Source organism: Trichomycterus rosablanca, chromosome 4 (assembly GCF_030014385.1).
Source record: "Trichomycterus rosablanca isolate fTriRos1 chromosome 4, fTriRos1.hap1, whole genome shotgun sequence".
In the NCBI taxonomy this organism is placed as follows: Eukaryota; Metazoa; Chordata; class Actinopteri; order Siluriformes; family Trichomycteridae; genus Trichomycterus; species Trichomycterus rosablanca.
The window spans coordinates 52,575,824-52,593,214 of NC_085991.1; the positions used below are offsets into that span (position 1 = coordinate 52,575,824).

The 17,391-nt window shown below is 43.4% G+C and overlaps 1 protein-coding gene across 2 annotated transcripts in view; it reads left to right on the forward strand.

Annotated features, from left to right (window-relative positions):
* Positions 1-372: 372 nt before the first annotated feature.
* Positions 373-17,391, forward strand: part of ptprn2 (protein tyrosine phosphatase receptor type N2) — a 259,239-nt gene continuing 242,220 nt past the window's right edge. For both annotated transcript variants that reach the window (XM_062994511.1, XM_062994512.1), the window contains exon 1: positions 373-549. In XM_062994511.1, coding sequence (XP_062850581.1) covers positions 471-549 — 79 coding nt within the window. In that variant the 5' untranslated portion in view covers positions 373-470. The remainder of the gene's footprint in view (positions 550-17,391) is intronic.

The following is a 17,391-nucleotide window of genomic DNA, read 5'->3' on the forward strand; positions in this document are numbered from 1 at the left end:
AAGAAAAAAAGAGGAGGAAAGTAAAGACACGAAGTAAAACGGTTAAATACACTCGCTCATCTGTTGTTATTTTTATCTGAATTCACAGATTATTTCTTTATTTCTACTTTACATTTATAATATATGTTTCGTGTTTATTATTATATTGACTCGGACTCGTATTCTGTGACTCGTGAACATCTCTGGAGTTACTCTGCAGTTACCTGTAACCGAGTCCTCGTGTGTAGGGAGCGGATAGGTGTTCCTAATAAAGTGCTCGGTGAGTCTGTGACGTCAGAAGGCGGGGAGGCAGAATGGGCGTGGTCCCCCCCCCCCCCCCCCTTTCCTCCGTGGTCGCTGTCCGAGGTTCTGGATGTTCTCGGCTGACTGCTGACCGGACGTCGGTTGTCGGAACCCGTCGCTGTGGGTGTCCGGTTCGGTCTGTGACCGAGGGAGGGACTGACCGCTGCACGCGCTAGAGCATATCCGCGATGGAGTGCGCGCGACGGGTGAAGCTGCTCGCGCTGTTCGTCCTGCTGCACGGTCACGTGCTCACCGCCCGTAGATACGGTAAAGAGTTTAATGCGTGGATTCATGTCAAGTGTGTGTGTGTGTGTGTGTGTGTGTGTGTGTGTGTGTGTGTGTGTGTGCATTCACACTACATGCTGGTCAGGGTCGCAGTGGGTCCAGAGCTGCTCTCAAGCTGGCACACACTCACCTGCTCACTCACCGACTCACATCTGCTTCGTTCTCGCTAACCGACACCGAGCTGCTTCATTCATTCATTCATTCATGATTTTCCATCATTATCGATTGTTTTATCCTGGTCAGGGTCGCGGGGTTTCCTGCACCACCAGGAAACACCCGTACCCCAGGTTGAAACGCATCCTGAACACGCTGCCAGATTTTATTCATTCGTTCACTTTTCTTAACCGATGCTCGATAAATTCATCTCTACCAAACGCGTGGTTCCTGACCAGGGTTGCAGTGGGTCCGGTGTAGTCTCTGTACATCACAGCGCAGCGCACACTCACCTATTCACACTCATAGAGCTGTTCGTTTTTAAATACATGTATTAGAAGTAACACTTCACTAGGTGACTCGTCCATGAAGGCATCTCTAATAACCGTGTCATCCTGGTCAGGGTCGCAGTGGGTCAGGACCCATTTAGAAACACTCGGTTCACCCTGGACATGGTGCACAGTTTTAATTTGTTCATTTGTAGTAAACCGTGCCTACCTAGCTGATTTATTCATTCACCCACTAACTTAGAAGTGTTTAAAAAAATAATTCATTCATTCATTTTTACTGTCCGCTTTATGCTGGTCAGGGTCGCAGTGGGTTTGGTGCTGGTCTCAAGGTGAAAACGTGTCTGCTACATACTTACCCCCTCACTCACTCACTTGCTCACCCATTAACCCAGTCATTTATTTACAAACTAACCCATTAACTCATTCGCTCACTCACACACATACATGCTCACTTACTTATTCACTCATTCACCCATTCCCTCACCCATTCACTCACTCACCCATTAACTCACTCACCCATTAACTCACTTACTTCCTTACTCACTCACACACTTATTCACCCACTCGCTCTATCATTAACTCAGTCACTTACTCACCCATTCATTCCCTCACCCATTCACTCACTCACCCATTTACTCACTTCCTCACTCACTCACACACTTATTCACCCATTCACTCACTCACTCATTTACTCACTCACTCATTTACTCACTCACCCACCCACTCACTCACTCACTCACCCAGACACTTACTCACCCATTCACTCACCCACTCACTCACCCATTCACTCACTCACCCAGACACTTACTCACCCATTCACTCACTCACCCACTCACTCACTCACCCATTCACTCACTCACTCACTCACTCACCCAGACACTTACTCACCCATATCCGTACTCACCCACTCACTCACTCACCCATTTACTCACTCACTCACTCACTCACTCACTCAGTCACTCACTCATTAACTTACTTAATCACTCACTCACGCATTAACTCACTCACTAATTAACTCACTCACCCACTCATCCATTAACTCACCCACTGACTGACTGACTCACCCACTCATTCACTCACCCATTAACTCACTTACTTCCTCGCTCACTCACACACTTATTCACCCACTCACTCCATCATCAACTCAGTCACTCATCCATTAACTCATTCACCTATTCACGTACTCACTCACACTCACTCACCCAATAACTCACTCACTCACTCACTCACTAACCCATTCATTTACTTGCTCACTCACTCATTAACCCATTAACTCATTCGCTCACTTACTTACTAACCCATTAACTCACTCACTCACTCACTCACTCACTCACATTTGGGAGCATTTCAGCTTCTGCATGTTTGAAGGAGGTAAAATGACCAGATTACCGGAATGAAATAGTGAGAACATGCCAAATGTCCACACACAGTGAACCTGAATCCTCAGGAGCTGTGCACCACTCACACTACCTGCTGTACTTCTGAAATGAACGTCTCCCTCTGACGTCTGTCTGATGGAAGGCTTGTTCCTCTATAATGAGTCTCCCTCCCACTTTATTCTCATCAGAGTGAAAAATCAGCCACTCCTCCGTGACGAGGGTGTTGGGGGCCCCTGGGTCACGTGGGGGGGCCACACTTTTTGGCTGTAACGGCTGAATTTAATTAGAGCACCAGAGAGACGAGGCGAGGCGACACCCTGTCGGTCCATCTGGAGCCGGAACTCCTCGCCAAATCTCAGTTCCTCCTCATGTTCTCCTAAATAATCATACACGGGTACAGCGACTGTCTACAAACAAGACACTGTCCATTTTATCAGCTCCACTTACCATATAGAAGCACTTTGTAGTTCTACAATTACTACAATGGTCAGGACCCCCACAGGACCCCCACAGAGCAGGTATTATTTAAGTGGTGGATGATTCTCAGCACTGCCGTGACACTGACATGGTGCTGGTGTGTTAGTGTGTGTTGTGCTGGTATGAGTGGATCAGACACAGCAGCGCTGCTGGAGTTTTTAAACACCTCACTGTCACTGCTGGACTGATTATAGTCCACCAACCAAAAATATCCAGCCAACAGCGCCCCGTGGGCAGCGTCCTGTGACCACTGATGAAGGTCTAGAAGATGAACGACTCAAACAGCAGCGATAGATGAGCGATCGTCTCTGACTTTACATCTACAAGGTGGACCGACTAGGTAGGAATGTCTAATAGAGTGGACAGTGAGTGGATACGGTGTTTAAAAACTCCAGCAGCGCTGCTGTGTCTGATCCACTCATACCAGCACAACACACACTAACACACCAGCACCATGTCAGTGTCACTGCAGTGCTGAGAATCATCCACCACCTAAATAATACCTGCTCTGTGGGGGTCCTGTGGGGGTCCTGACCATTGAAGAACAGGGTGAAAGGGGGCTAACAAAGCATGTAGAGGAACAGATGGACTACAGTCAGTAATTGTAGAACTACAAAGTGCTTCTATATGGTATAGGTGGAGCTGATAAAATGGACAGTGAGTGTAGAAACAAGGAGGTGGTTTTAATGTTCTGGCTGTGAGTTTGTGTTTTGTGTGTGTGTTTATGCTGAAGTGTGTTAATGGTGTGTGATTGTGCACATTTGCTATGTGTGTGTGTATGTTTGTGTTTGAGTTAAAGTGTGTAATGGTGTGTTTGTGTTATTGTGTGTGTGTGTGTAGTGTGTAATGGTGAGTTTGAGTGTGCATGTTTACTGTGTTGTTGGTGTGTGTGCATGTGTGAGTGTTGTGTGTGTGTATTATTGTGTGCGTGTGTGTGTAGTGTGTAATGGGGAGTTTGAGTGTGCATGTTTACTGTGTTGTTGGTGTGTGTGCATGTGTGAGTGTTGTGTGTGTGTGTTATTGTGTGTGTGTGTGTAGTGTGTATTGGTGAGTGAGTGTGCATGTTTACTGTGTTGTTGGTGTGTGTGCATGTGTGAGTGTTGTGTGTGTGTGTTATTGTGTGTGTGTGTGTAGTGTGTAATGGGGAGTTTGAGTGTGCATGTTTACTGTGTTGTTGGTGTGTGTGCATGTGTGAGTGTTGTGTGTGTGTATTATTGTGTGCGTGTGTGTGTAGTGTGTAATGGGGAGTTTGAGTGTGCATGTTTACTGTGTTGTTGGTGTGTGTGCATGTGTGAGTGTTGTGTGTGTGTGTTATTGTGTGTGTGTGTGTAGTGTGTAATGGGGAGTTTGAGTGTGCATGTTTACTGTGTTGTTGGTGTGTGTGCATGTGTGAGTGTTGTGTGTGTGTGTGTAGTGTGTAATGGTGAGTTTGAGTGTGCATGTTTACTGTGTTGTTGGTGTGTGTGCATGTGTGAGTGTTGTGTGTGTGTGTTATTGTGTGTGTGTGTGTAGTGTGTAATGGTGAGTTTGAGTGTGCATGTTTACTGTGTTGTTGGTGTGTGTGCATGTGTGAGTGTTGTGTGTGTGTATTATTGTGTGCGTGTGTGTGTAGTGTGTAATGGTGAGTTTGAGTGTGCATGTTTACTGTGTTGTTGGTGTGTGTGCATGTGTGAGTGTTGTGTGTGTGTGTTATTGTGTGTGTGTGTGTAGTGTGTAATGGTGAGTTTGAGTGTGCATGTTTACTGTGTTGTTGGTGTGTGTGCATGTGTGAGTGTTGTGTGTGTGTATTATTGTGTGCGTGTGTGTGTAGTGTGTAATGGTGAGTTTGAGTGTGCATGTTTACTGTGTTGTTGGTGTGTGTGCATGTGTGAGTGTTGTGTGTGTGTGTTATTGTGTGTGTGTGTGTAGTGTGTATTGGTGAGTGAGTGTGCATGTTTACTGTGTTGTTGGTGTGTGTGCATGTGTGAGTGTTGTGTGTGTGTATTATTGTGTGCGTGTGTGTGTAGTGTGTAATGGTGAGTTTGAGTGTGCATGTTTACTGTGTTGTTGGTGTGTGTGCATGTGTGAGTGTTGTGTGTGTGTATTATTGTGTGTGTGTGTGTAGTGTGTATTGGTGAGTTTGAGTGTGCATGTTTACTGTGTTGTTGGTGTGTGTGCATGTGTGAGTGTTGTGTGTGTGTGTTATTGTGTGCGTGTGTGTGTGTGTATTGGTGAGTTTGAGTGTGCATGTTTACTGTGTTGTTGGTGTGTGTGCATGTGTGAGTGTTGTGTGTGTGTGTGTTATTGTGTGTGTGTGTGTAGTGTGTAATGGTGAGTTTGAGTGTGCATGTTTACTGTGTTGTTGGTGTGTGTGCATGTGTGAGTGTTGTGTGTGTGTGTTATTGTGTGTGTGTGTGTAGTGTGTATTGGTGAGTGAGTGTGCATGTTTACTGTGTTGTTGGTGTGTGTGCATGTGTGAGTGTTGTGTGTGTGTGTTATTGTGTGCGTGTGTGTGTGTGTAATGGTGAGTTTGAGTGTGCATGTTTACTGTGTTGTTGGTGTGTGTGCATGTGTGAGTGGTGTGTGTGTGTGTTATTGTGTGCGTGTGTGTGTAGTGTGTAATGGTGAGTTTGAGTGTGCATGTTTACTGTGTTGTTGGTGTGTGTGCATGTGTGAGTGTTGTGTGTGTGTATTATTGTGTGCGTGTGTGTGTAGTGTGTAATGGGGAGTTTGAGTGTGCATGTTTACTGTGTTGTTGGTGTGTGTGCATGTGTGAGTGTTGTGTGTGTGTGTTATTGTGTGTGTGTGTGTAGTGTGTATTGGTGAGTGAGTGTGCATGTTTACTGTGTTGTTGGTGTGTGTGCATGTGTGAGTGTTGTGTGTGTGTGTTATTGTGTGTGTGTGTGTGTAGTGTGTAATGGGGAGTTTGAGTGTGCATGTTTACTGTGTTGTTGGTGTGTGTGCATGTGTGAGTGTTGTGTGTGTGTGTTATTGTGTGCGTGTGTGTGTAGTGTGTAATGGGGAGTTTGAGTGTGCATGTTTACTGTGTTGTTGGTGTGTGTGCATGTGTGAGTGGTGTGTGTGTGTATTATTGTGTGCGTGTGTGTGTAGTGTGTAATGGGGAGTTTGAGTGTGCATGTTTACTGTGTTGTTGGTGTGTGTGCATGTGTGAGTGTTGTGTGTGTGTGTTATTGTGTGTGTGTGTGTAGTGTGTATTGGTGAGTGAGTGTGCATGTTTACTGTGTTGTTGGTGTGTGTGCATGTGTGAGTGTTGTGTGTGTGTGTTATTGTGTGTGTGTGTGTGTAGTGTGTAATGGGGAGTTTGAGTGTGCATGTTTACTGTGTTGTTGGTGTGTGTGCATGTGTGAGTGTTGTGTGTGTGTGTTATTGTGTGCGTGTGTGTGTAGTGTGTAATGGTGAGTTTGAGTGTGCATGTTTACTGTGTTGTTGGTGTGTGTGCATGTGTGAGTGTTGTGTGTGTGTATTATTGTGTGCGTGTGTGTGTAGTGTGTAATGGGGAGTTTGAGTGTGCATGTTTACTGTGTTGTTGGTGTGTGTGCATGTGTGAGTGTTGTGTGTGTGTGTTATTGTGTGTGTGTGTGTAGTGTGTATTGGTGAGTGAGTGTGCATGTTTACTGTGTTGTTGGTGTGTGTGCATGTGTGAGTGTTGTGTGTGTGTATTATTGTGTGTGTGTGTGTAGTGTGTATTGGTGAGTTTGAGTGTGCATGTTTACTGTGTTGTTGGTGTGTGTGCATGTGTGAGTGTTGTGTGTGTGTATTATTGTGTGTGTGTGTGTAGTGTGTATTGGTGAGTTTGAGTGTGCATGTTTACTGTGTTGTTGGTGTGTGTGCATGTGTGAGTGTTGTGTGTGTGTATTATTGTGTGTGTGTGTGTAGTGTGTATTGGTGAGTTTGAGTGTGCATGTTTACTGTGTTGTTGGTGTGTGTGCATGTGTGAGTGTTGTGTGTGTGTATTATTGTGTGCGTGTGTGTGTAGTGTGTAATGGGGAGTTTGAGTGTGCATGTTTACTGTGTTGTTGGTGTGTGTGCATGTGTGAGTGTTGTGTGTGTGTGTTATTGTGTGTGTGTGTGTAGTGTGTATTGGTGAGTGAGTGTGCATGTTTACTGTGTTGTTGGTGTGTGTGCATGTGTGAGTGTTGTGTGTGTGTGTTATTGTGTGTGTGTGTGTAGTGTGTAATGGGGAGTTTGAGTGTGCATGTTTACTGTGTTGTTGGTGTGTGTGCATGTGTGAGTGTTGTGTGTGTGTGTGTAGTGTGTAATGGTGAGTTTGAGTGTGCATGTTTACTGTGTTGTTGGTGTGTGTGCATGTGTGAGTGTTGTGTGTGTGTGTTATTGTGTGTGTGTGTGTAGTGTGTAATGGTGAGTTTGAGTGTGCATGTTTACTGTGTTGTTGGTGTGTGTGCATGTGTGAGTGTTGTGTGTGTGTATTATTGTGTGCGTGTGTGTGTAGTGTGTAATGGTGAGTTTGAGTGTGCATGTTTACTGTGTTGTTGGTGTGTGTGCATGTGTGAGTGTTGTGTGTGTGTGTTATTGTGTGTGTGTGTGTAGTGTGTAATGGTGAGTTTGAGTGTGCATGTTTACTGTGTTGTTGGTGTGTGTGCATGTGTGAGTGTTGTGTGTGTGTATTATTGTGTGCGTGTGTGTGTAGTGTGTAATGGTGAGTTTGAGTGTGCATGTTTACTGTGTTGTTGGTGTGTGTGCATGTGTGAGTGTTGTGTGTGTGTGTTATTGTGTGTGTGTGTGTAGTGTGTATTGGTGAGTGAGTGTGCATGTTTACTGTGTTGTTGGTGTGTGTGCATGTGTGAGTGTTGTGTGTGTGTATTATTGTGTGCGTGTGTGTGTAGTGTGTAATGGTGAGTTTGAGTGTGCATGTTTACTGTGTTGTTGGTGTGTGTGCATGTGTGAGTGTTGTGTGTGTGTATTATTGTGTGTGTGTGTGTAGTGTGTATTGGTGAGTTTGAGTGTGCATGTTTACTGTGTTGTTGGTGTGTGTGCATGTGTGAGTGTTGTGTGTGTGTGTTATTGTGTGCGTGTGTGTGTGTGTATTGGTGAGTTTGAGTGTGCATGTTTACTGTGTTGTTGGTGTGTGTGCATGTGTGAGTGTTGTGTGTGTGTGTGTTATTGTGTGTGTGTGTGTAGTGTGTAATGGTGAGTTTGAGTGTGCATGTTTACTGTGTTGTTGGTGTGTGTGCATGTGTGAGTGTTGTGTGTGTGTGTTATTGTGTGTGTGTGTGTAGTGTGTATTGGTGAGTGAGTGTGCATGTTTACTGTGTTGTTGGTGTGTGTGCATGTGTGAGTGTTGTGTGTGTGTGTTATTGTGTGCGTGTGTGTGTGTGTAATGGTGAGTTTGAGTGTGCATGTTTACTGTGTTGTTGGTGTGTGTGCATGTGTGAGTGGTGTGTGTGTGTGTTATTGTGTGCGTGTGTGTGTAGTGTGTAATGGTGAGTTTGAGTGTGCATGTTTACTGTGTTGTTGGTGTGTGTGCATGTGTGAGTGTTGTGTGTGTGTATTATTGTGTGCGTGTGTGTGTAGTGTGTAATGGGGAGTTTGAGTGTGCATGTTTACTGTGTTGTTGGTGTGTGTGCATGTGTGAGTGTTGTGTGTGTGTGTTATTGTGTGTGTGTGTGTAGTGTGTATTGGTGAGTGAGTGTGCATGTTTACTGTGTTGTTGGTGTGTGTGCATGTGTGAGTGTTGTGTGTGTGTGTTATTGTGTGTGTGTGTGTGTAGTGTGTAATGGGGAGTTTGAGTGTGCATGTTTACTGTGTTGTTGGTGTGTGTGCATGTGTGAGTGTTGTGTGTGTGTGTTATTGTGTGCGTGTGTGTGTAGTGTGTAATGGGGAGTTTGAGTGTGCATGTTTACTGTGTTGTTGGTGTGTGTGCATGTGTGAGTGGTGTGTGTGTGTATTATTGTGTGCGTGTGTGTGTAGTGTGTAATGGGGAGTTTGAGTGTGCATGTTTACTGTGTTGTTGGTGTGTGTGCATGTGTGAGTGTTGTGTGTGTGTGTTATTGTGTGTGTGTGTGTAGTGTGTATTGGTGAGTGAGTGTGCATGTTTACTGTGTTGTTGGTGTGTGTGCATGTGTGAGTGTTGTGTGTGTGTGTTATTGTGTGTGTGTGTGTGTAGTGTGTAATGGGGAGTTTGAGTGTGCATGTTTACTGTGTTGTTGGTGTGTGTGCATGTGTGAGTGTTGTGTGTGTGTGTTATTGTGTGCGTGTGTGTGTAGTGTGTAATGGTGAGTTTGAGTGTGCATGTTTACTGTGTTGTTGGTGTGTGTGCATGTGTGAGTGTTGTGTGTGTGTATTATTGTGTGCGTGTGTGTGTAGTGTGTAATGGGGAGTTTGAGTGTGCATGTTTACTGTGTTGTTGGTGTGTGTGCATGTGTGAGTGTTGTGTGTGTGTGTTATTGTGTGTGTGTGTGTAGTGTGTATTGGTGAGTGAGTGTGCATGTTTACTGTGTTGTTGGTGTGTGTGCATGTGTGAGTGTTGTGTGTGTGTATTATTGTGTGTGTGTGTGTAGTGTGTATTGGTGAGTTTGAGTGTGCATGTTTACTGTGTTGTTGGTGTGTGTGCATGTGTGAGTGTTGTGTGTGTGTATTATTGTGTGTGTGTGTGTAGTGTGTATTGGTGAGTTTGAGTGTGCATGTTTACTGTGTTGTTGGTGTGTGTGCATGTGTGAGTGTTGTGTGTGTGTATTATTGTGTGTGTGTGTGTAGTGTGTATTGGTGAGTTTGAGTGTGCATGTTTACTGTGTTGTTGGTGTGTGTGCATGTGTGAGTGTTGTGTGTGTGTATTATTGTGTGTGTGTGTGTAGTGTGTATTGGTGAGTTTGAGTGTGCATGTTTACTGTGTTGTTGGTGTGTGTGCATGTGTGAGTGTTGTGTGTGTGTGTTATTGTGTGTGTGTGTGTAGTGTGTAATGGTGAGTTTGAGTGTGCATGTTTACTGTGTTGTTGGTGTGTGTGCATGTGTGAGTGTTGTGTGTGTGTATTATTGTGTGCGTGTGTGTGTAGTGTGTAATGGTGAGTTTGAGTGTGCATGTTTGCATGCTGTAAGCATGTTTATGTGTGTGTGTGTGTGTTGTTGCTGTGGTGTGTCTGTGTGTGTTTATGTATGTTGTTGCTGTGGTGTCTGTGTGTGTGTGTGTTGTTGTTGCTATGGTGTGTGTGTGTGTGTGTGTGTGTGTTGTTGTTGCTGTGGTGTGTGTGTGTGTGTGTGTGTTGTTGCTGTGGTGTGTGTGTGTGTGTGTGTTGTTGCTGTGGTGTGTGTGTGTGTGTTGTTGCTGTGGTGTGTGTTTGTGTGTGTGTGTGTTGTTGTTGCTGTGGTGTGTGTGTGTGTTGTTGCTGTGGTGTGTGTGTGTGTGTGTTGTTGCTGTGGTGTGTGTGTGTGTGTGTTGTTGTTGCTGTGGTGTGTGTTTGTGTGTGTGTGTTGTTGTTGCTGTGGTGTGTGTGTGTGTGTGTTGTTGTTGCTGTGGTGTGTGTGTGTGTGTGTGTGTTGTTGCTGTGGTGTGTGTGTGTGTGTGTTGTTGTTGCTGTGGTGTGTGTGTGTGTGTTTATGTGTCGGAGAGCGAGTGTGGGCGTCGTCTGTTCCCTGGTGAACTATAAATATCTCCTACAGGAAGTGAGCAGCGTTAGTAACGAATCGCTTCCTGTGTTTTCATCGTCTCTTAGTTTCTCTCACCTGATTTATTCAATTATTCTCAAAACATTTGGGACGGAGGATAAAACACAGATAAAACCAGAGCGCAGTGCTTTATAAACTTTCTGTTACAGGCATTTCATTACAATAATAATAATAATAATAATAATAATGATAATAAAATGAAGGTGACGCTTTTTCCAAAAAGAGTTGGGACACCTGTTTCACAAACGTCCACGGGTAAACAGGTGACGCTCTCCTGACTGAATATAAAAACTAATGTCCCGGTCATTTATGAGTACTGACGGGTCAAATTTACACTTAACACGAGGGGGGCGCTGTGGTGTTCGTAGGATGTAGAAGTGCTTTCCCGCGGCTCTGAGAGAAAATGGACTAAATTCATTTTTATATTTAACACAACAATTCTTTTTTTCATAAAACAGCTTTTGAATACACCCCAGATAGATATTATCGCATTGCCTGACTTTCTTATCGGACAAAATGTCAGCTACCCGCAGCAAAACGGAACTTTCAAAGTTGGGCCGCAAGCCTGCCGCACTCGTGGCTGATACACCTGAGGGAGAAGTGGACATCCCACCTGATACCGCGGTTAGTGCTTCACTGCTGCAAACTATGATGGACGCGCTAAGGTCTGACATTTGTAGCAGACTTGATTCATTCTCTTCTGGTCTTCGGACGGAAATTGCGGCTGTTAAGTTGGAACTCTCTAACTTAATTAATCCCTTACAACAAAAACTGGACTCGCATGATGAAACGCTGCGGGAGCTGGAGCGCTCCGCTAATGATAACAGTACACAACTCACTCAGTTACAAGCGGCTGTTGGCAAACTCACTACCCAATGCAAACGCCTTGAAGACAGATGTGAGGACCTTGAGGCACGCTCGCGAAGAAATAATCTGCGAATTATTGGGGTCTCAGAAGGATCGGAGGGAGCTCGGGTTTCGGACTTTGTTGCGGGGCTGCTTCAAGACGTGCTCGGACTGGAAGAGTAACCACTGCTGGATCGGGCACATAGAACCCTCCGTGCAAAACCCAAAGAAACTGAGACGCCTAGACCTTTCATTGCCAGAGTACACTTTTTTCATGTTCGGAACGAGATCTTGCAGCGGGCCAGTAGGTCTTCACCATTGTATTACGGAGGCAAGAAAATCTTTATTTTTCCAGACTGCTTTTGGTGATGTGAAACGCCGTTTAAGGTCTTTTGCGGACATTAAATTTGGCCTGCTTTACCCAGCAACATTAAAAATCACCCTTCCAGACGGTGCGGTACACAGATTTGAGGATGCAAAAGAAGCGGCGGATTTTGCCGATAAACTTTCTTAGTAATCGCACCCGTTATAGGGACACGTGAGTTATTTAGTGACTGTTGTTATTAATGTTCTTTATTTGAACAGTTGTTGTGTAGGGTAACGTGATTTGATGGCTGTCGATGTTAGGTTATTAATAATAATGTTGTGTATTTTTTTTTATTAAAATACGTCCATTTTTCTCTCATATAGCATTTCAGGTTTGGGAAGTTGCTATGGAGTGGCTTGTGCTAGGTTTGTTGGGGAGAATTTGTTCTTGCATCTCAGTTGGGGAGGTGCTAGTTGGGAGGTGGGTGGGGACTTTTGGCTTTATTCTGTATTTTATTAGTTTAGTTTTTACTCACTTTTGGTTTTTTATTTTCTTTTTTATGTTTTCTTTATTTGTTTTAAGGGCCAGTAAATGTCAGATTCAAGTCCTTTGCAAGCGTCACACTTTCTTAATTTGTTATTATGTCTTTACTAATGTCCTATTAGGATACAGTCCGTAACACATTTTCGCCATGGGGGTGGTGAACTCAGATTCATCAGCTGGAACTGTAAGGGCCTAAATTCCTCAAAGAAACGTACTAAAGTGTTCCAACACTTATCACACCTGGGTGCTCGGGTTATTTTCCTTCAAGAAACACACCTAGATAAATCAGACAGGTGCAAACTTAAGGCTGGTTGGGTTGGTCAGTTTTATTATTCCTCTTTTTCCGGTAGAGCAAGGGGAGTGGCAATCTTGTTTCATAAATCGGTCTCTTTCATTTGCTCAAATGTAATATCAGATCCGAATGGGCGGTATATTATACTTACTGGCAAACTACACAATACCCCGGTACATTTAGTTAATGTCTATGCCCCAAACTGGGACCATGATGACTTTTTTAGGCAGCTTTTTTCAAACATCCCGCACATGTCCTCACATGCGCTTATTCTAGGTGGAGACCTTAACTGTTGGCTTGACCGAGTACTAGACCGCTGCTCCAATAAGCCTAGCCCAGAGTCCAAATCAGCCACAGTGATCAAGACTTTTCTGAAAGATTTTGCAATCTCAGATCTGTGGCGTTTTCACAATCCTAAAGGTAGAGCATATTCTTTCTTTTCCCACGTACACCATACTTTCACTCGGATAGACTATTTTTTGGTGGACAATAGAATTATCCAAAATGTAAAATCCTGTTCATATGACACAATTGTCATTTCAGATCATGCTCCTGTTGTAATGAACATGAAACTTGCTGAGCTAAATAATAACCGGATTCCCTGGCGTTTTAACTCGCTGCTTCTTTCGAATGATGATTTCTTAAATCACATTTCTGATCAAATAGATTTCTTCCTTAGTACTAACAACACCCCAGGAATCTCTGCATCCATTCTGTGGGAGACATTAAAAGTATATACAGTATAAGGGGGGTTATAATCTCTTATACACAACATAAAAAACGATGTAAGAAGAGGAAAATGGATGATTTAATTAGAAACATCTCTCAATTAGACAATCAATATGCGGTATCTCCTTCTATGGATATTTATAAACAACGGCTTATTTTGCAGGCAGAGTTTGATATTTTGGCCTCTGATGAGGCAGCAGAGTTATTATTTAAGTCTAGATCCAACTATTTTGAATTTGGGGACAAGGCTAGTAAAGTTTTGGCTCATCAGTTACGACATTCTTCTGCTTCTCATCAGATTGTTCAAATTCAAACAGCTTCAGGAATCACAATGAATACTGCCATTATTAATAATGAATTTAGACAATTTTATAGTACATTATATACTTCTGACTTAAAGGCAAATGTTGTTGACTTTGATAATTTCTTTAGGCCATTGGAGATTCCTTTGTTGGATCCAGACGCAGCTAAAAATCTGGATGAACCATTAACAATTTTAGAACTGTCTCGTGCAGCAAAATCTATGCAAACTGGTAAGAGTCCGGGCCCGGATGGGTATCCTATTGAATTTTATATTAAGTTCTTTGATAAATTGGCACCATTATTATTAAATATGTTTAATGAATCACTAGAATCAGGACACCTCCCTACAACCCTTAATCAGGCCTTAATATCACTTATACTTAAAAAGGATAAGGATGCTCTTAGTTGTTCCTCGTATCGTCCAATTAGTTTATTAAATGCAGACTATAAACTTCTATCAAAGACTCTCGCACTTCGATTAGAAACAGTATTACCTACAGTTATTTCTTCGAATCAGACCGGCTTTATTAAAAACAGACACCTCTTTTTTAATATACGTCGTTTGTTTAATGTAATATATAACCCTTCTGAATCTGACGTAATAGAAGCCGTAATATCATTGGATGCGGAGAAAGCCTTTGATAGGGTGAAATGGAAATATCTCTTCTATACCTTGGAAATATTTGGTTTCGGAGAAACTTTTACTCAGTGGATTAAACTGCTCTATGCTTCACCGGTAGCTGCAGTAAGAACAAATAATATTCAATCAGATTTTTTTCCTCTACACCGCTCTACCAGGCAGGGGTGCCCTCTGAGTCCTTTGCTGTTCGCTCTGGCTATTGAACCCCTGTCGTTGGCTCTCTGTGGCGACCCTGCGGTTGAGGGCATGGTGAGGAGCGGTCTGGAACAAAAGGTCTCTTTATATGCCGATGATTTACTTCTATTTCTCTCTAACCTTCAAACTTCAGTTCCAGCTGCTTTAGCGGCATTCAATTCATTTGGGTTCATATCAGGTTATAAATTAAATCTAAATAAGAGTGAACTTCTTCCCCTGGGTAATGCAGCACGGGAATACTCACGTAACTCTCCATTTAAAATAGCCAATCATAGCTTCCGATATTTAGGTATCCAGGTGACAGATGATGTTAGAAATCTTTACAAGGCAAATTTCATTCCACTTTTGATCAAATTAAAGAAAGATTTAAGCCGATGGTCCATATTCAATTTATCCTTAGCTGCACGAATTAACACTATTAAAATGAATGTTCTCCCTAAATTCCTTTACTTATTTCAATGTATACCACTTTTTTTTACCCCAGAGTTTTTTTCACAAATTGGATTCTCTCATTTTGGAGTTTATATGGAATTAAAAAAAAACAAGATTGCGGAGGCAACTTTTACAGAGACCCAGGGAGCTTGGTGGTATGGCCATACCAAATTTTAGGTTTTATTTCTGGGCAGTCAACCTTAGAAGTCATACAGTACTGGTTGCAATATACTCCCCATTCAGCGCCGGCCTGGCTTCACATGGAAGCTAACTCAGTCAAACCGGCTTCCCTTGGCACTCTGGTCTGTTCACTGACCAAAATATCCTATTCGTCTTACACAAAGAATGTGATGGTTAGAAATTCTTTGAGAATATGGAACCAATTTAAACGTTACTTCCGGTTTCAATCAGCCTCTGTTTTGGCTCCGATAGCTGCAAATCCATACTTTCCTCCATCACTTGTGGATGGTGCATTTAATATTTGGTGCAGTTTGGGTATAAGAACATTTAAGGATCTATATATTGATGGCTCATTTGCAACATTCCAACAATTAGCTCAAAGGTTTGTATTGCCTCAGCAACATTTTTTTAGATATTTACAAATTCGTAGTTTTGCCAAAAGTACATTCCCTCAGTTTCCTCAATTACCAGAGGGGACAGAGTTGGACATGTTTATTAAGCCCTTACCCTCAATGAGGGGTCAGATTTCACATATTTATGAACAGATTCATAGCCTCTCTTACGAGTATTAAGTCACGCTGGGAGTCTGAGCTGGGGGAGGAAATCTCGGAAGAGCTGTGGAGTATGGCACTGAAAAAGGTTCATAAATCCTCCATCTGTGCTAAACATGGCCTTATTCAATGTAAAATAATTCACAGATTTCACTTGACTAGAGTTAAACTCTCTCATATACATAAGAATATAGACCCCATATGTGACAGATGCCATCAAGCCCCAGCTGATCATGTTCACACATTCTGGTCCTGCCCCTCTCTATTCCCGTTTTGGTCGGAGATCTTTAAATCTTTATCAAAGATGATGAAAAAACCTCTTGAGCCCAATGCTCTTACAGCTTTGTTTGGGGTACCTCCCATATCAGCCCCGGTTTCTTCTACAGAGGCCGATTTGATATCTTTTGTCACTCTCCTTGCCAGGAGATTGTTATTGCTTAAGTGGAAATCACCTATACCTCCTTCACATACTATGTGGATTAGAGAGATTGTTTATGTAATGAAGCTGGAAAAAATTAGGCATTTTAGGAATGAGTAAGCAAATTTTACAAAGTTTGGGACCCTTTCTTAGACCTTATTAGAAATATATCTACATTAGACTGTCCATAATTAGCGGAGCTGGTTGTTCATTCAGCCCCCCCCCCCCCCCTCCTTTTGTGATTTCTCTGTAATTATTCAGATTCTGACTGTGGAGTTTGTATTTGGACTACATGTTTTGCTCTGTTTTAGGTGTGACTGTCCCACTTCTTTTCTATATTTGGTTTATTTGTGTTTATTTTTATTATTTTACTCTTTGTATATACAGGGGTTGGACAAAATAACTGAAACACCTGTCATTTTAGTGTGGGAGGTTTCATGGCTAAATTGGACCAGTCTGGTGGCCAATCTTCATTAATTGCACATTGCACCAGTAAGAGCAGAGTGTGAAGGTTCAATTAGCAGGGTAAGAGCACAGTTTTGCTCAAAATATTGCAATGCACACAACATTATGGGTGACATACCAGAGTTCAAAAGAGGACAAATTGTTGGTGCACGTCTTGCTGGCGCATCTGTGACCAAGACAGCAAGTCTTTGTGATGTATCAAGAGCCACGGTATCCAGGGTAATGTCAGCATACCACCAAGAAGGACAAACCACATCCAACAGGATTAACTGTGGACGCAAGAGGAAGCTGTCTGAAAGGGATGTTCGGGTGCTAACCCGGATTGTATCCAAAAAACATAAAACCACGGCTGCCCAAATCACGGCAGAATTAAATGTGCACCTCGACTCTCCTGTTTCCACCAGAACTGTCCGTCGGGAGCTCCACAGGGTCGATATACACGGCCGGGCTGCTATAGCCAAACCTTCGGTCACTCGTGCCAATGCCAAACGTCGGTTTCAATGGTGCAAGGAGCGCAAATCTTGGGCTGTGGACAATGTGAAACATGTATTGTTCTCTGATGAGTCCACCTTTACTGTTTTCCCCACATCCGGGAGAGTTACGGTGTGGAGAAGCCCCAAAGAAGCGTACCACCCAGACTGTTGCATGCCCAGAGTAAAGCATGGGGGTGGATCAGTGATGGTTTGGGCTGCCATATCATGGCATTCCCTTGGCCCAATACTTGTGCTAGATGGGCGCGTCACTGCCAAGGACTACCGAACCATTCTGGAGGACCATGTGCATCCAATGGCGTTGCCGTGTATCAGGATGACAATGCACCAATACACACAGCAAGACTGGTGAAAGATTGGTTTGATGAACATGAAAGTGAAGTTGAACATCTCCCATGGCCTGCACAGTCACCAGATCTAAATATTATTGAGCCACTTTGGGGTGTTTTGGAGAAGCGAGTCAGGAAACGTTTTCCTCCACCAGCATCACGTAGTGACCTGGCCACTATCCTG